Raw genomic sequence first — 7,489 nt, forward strand, 5'->3', positions numbered from 1 at the left:
GGCACGTTTCATTCCAAACATGGATGGCAAGGTCACAATTGACGAAAACGTCATTTAACAAATGATTAAGGTTACTCAGACAAAACCTTTCAACAACTGAAGCTCATATCCAGGGAGCAGCAGCAACATCACAGTCAGCGCCGGATACCAGCACTGACGACGCCTTGACTTTGAAACTGAATCCTAAAATACTTTCTCTTTTCTTTTTTTTTTCCCACCGGAAACATGAAAAGGTTAAAGGTAAAGATCACACACATACTGCAATAAAACATGTCAAATCACAAAACCGTCCCTGCTCCGCTTCTTTAAAATAAATCCCTTTTTAAAAAAGGGAAAATGACATCATACGTTCCTTCTCACTGAACCGAGCTGTAGTGACTTTTTTGTGGCAAAGAGATAAACTGATTATCTCTTCCGGATCCGCCATCGAAATTCTGGATTTTAAGTGCGTGTTGCCACACCCGATACATAGCATTTTGATACTCAACTGGACGTGAGTGATGCCCAATGGGTCACCCCTCACCGCCGTCGCTCTGGAGGAGGCCTCTGCGCCCGTCGTCCTCTGCGCCCGTCGTCCTCTGCGCCCGGCATCCTCAGGCGGCCGGGGAGCATCAGTCCAACACGCCTCCCTGAGCCTTGAGGTTCAGGATCTGCGCGGCCACCTTCTGAGCGTCCATCAGGTGCGGGAACATTTCCATGACCGTGTCCACGTGACGGGTGTTGAAGATGGCTTGCAGCTTCTTGCGAAGGTCCAGCCTCCGCGGGTCAAATGCAGAGGATCCCAGCTGCGGCCGGGCCCAGGGGTCAGGTGGAGGATCCACATAGGTGCAACAGGGGCCCCCAGGGGATGGGGACGGGGACAGGATGAGGCCTGGGAGGAAACAGGGCGTGGTGGCCTGGGGTAGACCTGGGAAAGGATCCGACCAGTATTGGTTGTGGTGCGGGGGGCTGTACTGGTAGTGCATGTTGGGAGGATACACATATTTGGGCTGAGACTGGGACTTCAGGCATGAGTAGCTGGGATGCTGCCCGCGGGCTGTGGGGGGCACCAGAGGGGACCAGCATTGACAAACCCGCTCGGTATACTGCCTCTCTAAACCGGACACCGGTGAGGGGTGTTGGGTTCCACCGGCCCTGGTGTTTTGTCGGGGCCGGGCCCAGTGGGATCTGCCGTGGGAGTGCTGACACCTGTCAGAACCGAGGCCCGAATCAAGATACTTCTGGGAAATGCCGGCACGGGGATGATGGGATGGGCATGGCGGCCAGGGCCCATCCGCCTGATGTGGGCCCCCTGCTGGAGAACCAGCCCTATGGTTCTGACAGGTTGTGGTTCCATCCCAGCAGAGCAGGGTGTTGTCGCCGACCTGAGGCAGATGTGTGGAACTGGGCTCATGCACAGACGTATGGTTTTCAATGTCATAGTCAGGAGGAAGGGGGGGGGGGGCGGGAGAGGGACCAGGCTCCCGCTGAGCTTCTCTGACTGAGGATCTGGAATGTCTATCCACTTGAAAGCCAGAAATTCGGGCTTTCTCTTGTAGTTCATCGGCCAAGGAAGAGCAGGACTGGTTTGCTCGCTCTGGATGGTAGAACTTACATTTGACGCCGTAAGTACACTTTTTATCTGAGTAAAATGAAAAAACAAATCTCATGAGTTTACACAATGAAAACAATAGTATGGACTCTGTTTGGTAAATATAGAACACTTGGTGCTGGTCCCGTGTTCTTCTCCAAGTAAGATGTGAATGAGCGGTTTCTAGCTTACTATAAGGGCAGAGCGCTCTCTTCTGCTCCGCTGGAAGAGGTTTCTTCCTCAGGAAGTTGTTCAGGCTGGGGCCGTGGCGGCCGAGAGGGTCATCAGGCGGCATGAACCTAACGCATGACACATCTTTAAAGCCTCCAAGAGAATCAAGAACGGCAACTAAACGGCAACAGCGTTAACTCAGCAACAACATGCACCATCATCTGGAGAAATGACAGGAATAAACATGCACAGGGCCTGACATCAACGGTTGCCCAGGGCAACACTTCATTCATCCATTAGGGGAAATTCAGATGTAACAGCAGGAGAAAGGCTGCTTCAGCCATCTTGTTTCCCCTGTCGTCAACCGTAAAATGTAAAAAAAAACACGTCGCCAAGGTAAATCATTTTCCTGGTGCGTTCCTTTAAGAGAGCGCCCCCCCCCCCACCAAACCAAACATCAACGTCACATCATCATCATCATCATCATCACTCAATTATGAAATTATCACAATTTAGCAACCGCTCTGTCAGTCCTGGCAACCAACAGCTGATGGACGGTTGAAGTTAGTGTCAGGCCCTGAACCATGACTCGAGTGACTTTTAAATGTGATGACGTTCAGTCATCGAGGACAAAATGCTCAAAATGGACGAAGGTTTTTAGAACGACACTTTCAATTGAGCAAACAAGCAGAGAGGATTGTTTCCTCTCTGCTTGTTTGCTCCCTTCACATCCTAAACGTAGGGGACAGGGAAAGAGCCTACTTGTCATTAACGAAGGAGTACATGAGGAGCCTCTCCTCGATGCACCTCCTCCACTCAGGCCGCTCCGCCTGCAGGTCGCGGTAGTTGTCGTTGGACACGATCACGCCGTCGGACTCGTGCGCCAGCTTGACGATGAAGCGGTCGTCGTAGCACACCATGCGCTTACCCCCGACACGCCGCGACGGGGTGAACACCACGATCTTCCTTTTCTCAAGAACTGTGAGGATGTGCTGATCTGAAACACACATGTTGAACCTCGTGATGCTGCTGTTACTCAAGGGACCAAGATGTCTGAGCTGCAGACACTGGCGTCTTCAGCTCAGACATGGCACGAACACAGCACATCGCAACGACCAAAACCAAGCGCTGCAACCTGGGAACTCCAAATAAGGGCATAATGCACATATCTGTATATACATAGGCATATTCCCTCTTTCTATTCCATTTTATTCCATTTTATTTTTATTGTATTTTATTCTATATATTTTGATCTTATTCTATAAGTATTCAACTTACTGTATTACGTTTTAGGAGTCAGTTAGTCGGTCTATTAGAAAGGAATTTTTTACTTTTATTTTTTTTCCTAGGACATATTGTGTGCTATAACCGGGTGCATTGCATTACATTTCACTGCATATATGTATGAAAGTATGTATATGTATGTGACAAATAAAAAATCTTGAATCTTGAATCTTGAAAGGCTGAGGGCAACAACGTAGGCCCTGTGCTGATGGAGAGTGAGGCACGGAGAAATTGGGCATGACAGTAAATCAAGGTGGTTTATGACAGCATGCAATTATATTTTATGTTATGTGACATAAAATAACATAAATGTTATTTTCTCTTTATGTAAAAGAGGTTGCAGTTGTCACTCATCTTCAAGTTGCATCTTGCTGCTGCAAATGTATTTGAGATTGTTCCTTCATCTGGACGAGGATCTCTAGGGGGCGCTAGGTCACAGGCTCTCAAACAGCCCGACTGCCCTGTTCCATGGACAACTTAGGGGTTACTTTTGTCAAGTTCAAGAGATGCTGGGATTGCGTTCAAAGCAGGTGTTGGTGGTGTGTGTGTGTGTGTGTGTGTGTGTGTGTGTGTGTGTGTGTGTGTGTGTGTGTCTGTGTCCATTTCAATGCTGAAAATGGGTGGTATTCCCCTTTATTTCATATTAGATCTATATTTACATCCTCAATGGGTCTCAATCCTTTGTCTTGGGATCGTATTGGATGTCTAATGTGTTCCTAGATCTGGGAATTTGGACCTGAACTCACATTTTCCAAATTTCCACTGAGCTCACTTACTTTATTTGGGCTTTACAGGGTTAAACATGCTGAAAGTCAGGTCGAGTGACTCGCATTGGTCGTGCAGTCTGCACCATCTTTCATTTTAATGACATGTTTGCAGACCTGAGCATAATCAAAATAAAAAATTTCATCTGAAAAGGCCTTAGTATGAACTAAACAGAGCACTCAGTCATAGCCAGGTGTAGTATGACAACTATTATTTCCACTATTACCATTATGAGCTCAAGAAACAAAGCCACTCTCATAGCGTCGAGTGTGTACATTGCACTGTTACTATAGCGACAGGAGTGTGCAGCTGCGGGCTTGAAATAAAATTCCATTCAAATGCCTGACAGAACACGTAGTTGGAGGGGATCGTCTCTTAACCCCTCATGATGCCTGAGAGAGCAGTTAAAAACACTGAACAGAGGGCGGGTCCTGACAGGGATTTCCCTGGACACGCTCAGCCTTTTAATTTTACTTCCTAGAAGGAGGATTACGGATGGAACCTTTGGACCCGGCTGCCCGGCCTGAAAAGGGCAAAGCCACGCCGCTCAAGCTGCAAAACACCCTGAGCTTGAGTGTTTAGCTTCAGCAAAAATCTTAATAATAATAACAAATAAATGCAATGCATCATTTCACTTTCAAAGGAACGCTGCACACGTTTGCACAAGTGTTTGTGTTGGATGTCATTACACGTCAGGCTCGTCAGTCTCAATCACAGGAAACGCAAAGTAAACACTGATCTCACTGTGCAACAGCTGCACCGCGCACTTATCAATTATTTGTCCACAAACACACAAGTGTAAGAACTTTCTCCACCTTGTTGTGTAATGTCAGCACCACCTTTCATAGCTTCTACTCAGTGACACCATCAAAGCAGAATAGTTTGTTTGAACACAGCAGAGACAGAAAGTACATGTTATAAGTTTCACTAAAACCAACATCCTGGAAAAACTGTGTACAAGCAACTGATCTATCTATCTATTCAATCATCTATCTTTCAATCTATCCATCTGTCTATCTATCTATCCCTCTTTCCTTCCATCCATCTATCCAATCATCTATCTATTGAATCATCTATCTATCTGTCTGTCTATCTATCTACATATCTATCTATCTATATCTATCTGTGTCTGTCTGTCTATCTATCTATCTATGTCTATCTGTCTGTCTATCTATCCAATCATCCATCTATCAGTCTATCTACATACCATCACTATCCATCTATCTGTTTGTCTATCATCTATATTTCCATATATCTATCTATCAATATATCTTTCCATTTATCTATCCACGCATCTATGTATCTTGTTAAAGTGATACATATAATAATAATATATACTAAATATTTTAATTATTCCGAAATACCGCCTCAAACGTCTCATGAAAGATTACATTTTTTCTCTTTCAATCTATTGTCAATAAAGAGCGCTACCATAACTCTGAAGGTAGGAGTAGTAGTTAGGTAGTATTAGTAGTTAGGATTGAGGTAATTGTATTTGAAGCATGATGATCAGAGTCTGTCATGATACTGAAACAGAAGGTAGTTTTTCTACTTTGGACGACAGGACCAAACATGCGACCAGCTGGTGTTTGGAAGCGGATCAGTGATGTCACTTCCTGTCTTACCTGTGATGGGCGAGTCAGGGCGAGCCTGCTTCTTGCGCCAGGAGGGAACGAACACTGTGATGGCGGCGTGACCTCTGACCTGGAAGTAGTCAACGGCCAGCTGGATGCCATGGCAGGAAAACACCTCTGTGCTACCGTGACTGAGATGCCGCCGCAATAGAAAAGGAGACAAATGACCAGCGGTGGAAAGTTACCACGTACAAGTACTTTGTTACTGTACTTAAGTACATTTTTACACTATCTGTGCCTAAGTAGATCCAGTTTCAGAGACTTTTTCTACTTTTCTACTTTTTACTCTACTACATTTCTAAAACAGTCACGTTTTAAAGTTCTGAGAAAAAAAACTATATATACATACACAAAGTATTTATACAGTATATCAAAACCAGGGTCTAGCTCTATCAAACTTGTTGTTCTTTGTTAACAGTATGTCATCGTGTTTTGGCCTGATCTCATATGTCTCAAGTTCACATCAGATTTGCAGTGATCCTGTGATGGTATTTAATGTAATGTGATGGTATTTGATGATATGTGATGATATTTAATGGTATGTGATGGTATTTAATGGTATGTGATGGCATGCAATGGCATGTGATGGTATGTGATTGTATGTGATGGTATTTAATTGTATGTGATGGTATTTAATTGTATGTGATGGTATGTGACGGTATTTAATGGTATGTGATGGTATGTGACTGAATGTGATGGTATGTGACTGTATGTGATGGTATGTGATGGTATTTAACGGTATTTGATTGTATGTGATGGTATGTGATGGCATGTGATCGTATGTGATGGCATCTGATCGCATGTGATGGTATGTGATTGTATGTGATGGTATTTGGTGGTATGTGATGGTATTTGATGGTATGTGATGGTATTTGTTCAGTCTTGTCTTCTCAACACTGACAGATTTGAATGCAGGCTCTCCATGAACCCTCCCTCGAGCCCTTTCCTATAAACCTATGGAGCAGGAGACTGTGAGGTGTGTATCTACCATTTGCATTTTGAAGCAGTGACTTAACAACAGCAGCAGACAGGGCTGTGACAGGGTGTGTTTAGGGGTCAGAGCTCAGAGACAATGTAAATATTGAAGCACGGTTCAGGACGTATTTTACTAGAGAAACATATGAGACTCAAGAGCTGAGGGATCGTGAATCCATGGAAAAGGGCCCTAAAATATTGGGAGTTATTTGAGAATCGCTTCGGAGTAGTTCAAGACAAATCATTTTCAGGGGAATGATCTTGATTCTTCAAGGACTAAATCATTGACCCCAAACTGAAATTGGGAATAATATTTCCTTATTTCAATTTAAAAAAGTTGTATTTAATTGTTACCATTTGATTGCCTTCTAGTAACATAAAGCCCTTTCAACCGCATGTTGTGTATGAAAGGTGCTACACCAAAAAGGTTGTTATTGTTAATATCATTATTGTTTATCATCATCATCATTATTATTATTATTATTATGATAATTATAATCATGATTATCAGCATAAGGATGATGATTATTATTATTATTATTACCTCATGGCCACATTGCTTCCATCAATGATGATAGGTTTCAGGTCATCCTCCATCTCCCTCGTTCCTTCTACCTGACATGGAGCTGGTGAGGGTGGAGGAGTGGTTCCGTGGGGGCCCGGGGTCCAAGCGAGGGTCTGCGGAGGGTCCCCAGGTCCCTGGTGGCCCCAGCTCCTGAGCAGCTCCCCCAGCAGGGAGTTGGTGTCGGTGGCCAGGCCGAGCCTCCCCTGAGCTGCCTCCACCTCGGCCGGGGAGTAACCCAGCTTCCGGAACCAGTCCACCCCGGAGCACAGGCCGGCCTCAGTCCCGCCAGACCAACTAGGACTAGCTTGGTCCATAGCAGGGGATCTGAGAGATCTAGTGTGTCCGTCTGGGAGGAGGATTCATACCTAGAAAAAAACAGATGAATATTCGATTCGAGATACTGTGGATGGGGACGCTGCCGGACGTCACTGAACATTTACACCCTTGGTAAACTGACTAAAATGACAAGTTATTTCAAAGTTATATATATATATATATATATATATGTGTCCAATGTATTCCAAT

General features: G+C 44.8%; 1 protein-coding gene across 1 annotated transcript; it reads right to left on the bottom strand.

The window, feature by feature from the left end:
- Nucleotides 1-611: 611 nt before the first annotated feature.
- zc3h12aa (zinc finger CCCH-type containing 12Aa) lies at nucleotides 612-7,278 on the bottom strand (the record flags this gene model as incomplete). The annotated part of the gene is made up of 6 exons (XM_080005770.1): nucleotides 612-1,036; nucleotides 1,457-1,621; nucleotides 1,763-1,869; nucleotides 2,504-2,738; nucleotides 5,416-5,555; nucleotides 6,944-7,278. 6 exons carry the CDS (start codon nucleotides 7,276-7,278, stop codon nucleotides 612-614), a joined length of 1,407 nt encoding a protein of 468 aa, XP_079861896.1.
- Nucleotides 7,279-7,489: the final 211 nt, after the last annotated feature.

The sequence above is a fragment of the Zeus faber genome (assembly GCF_960531495.2).
Source record: "Zeus faber genome assembly, chromosome: 8".
Taxonomy (NCBI): Eukaryota; Metazoa; Chordata; class Actinopteri; order Zeiformes; family Zeidae; genus Zeus; species Zeus faber.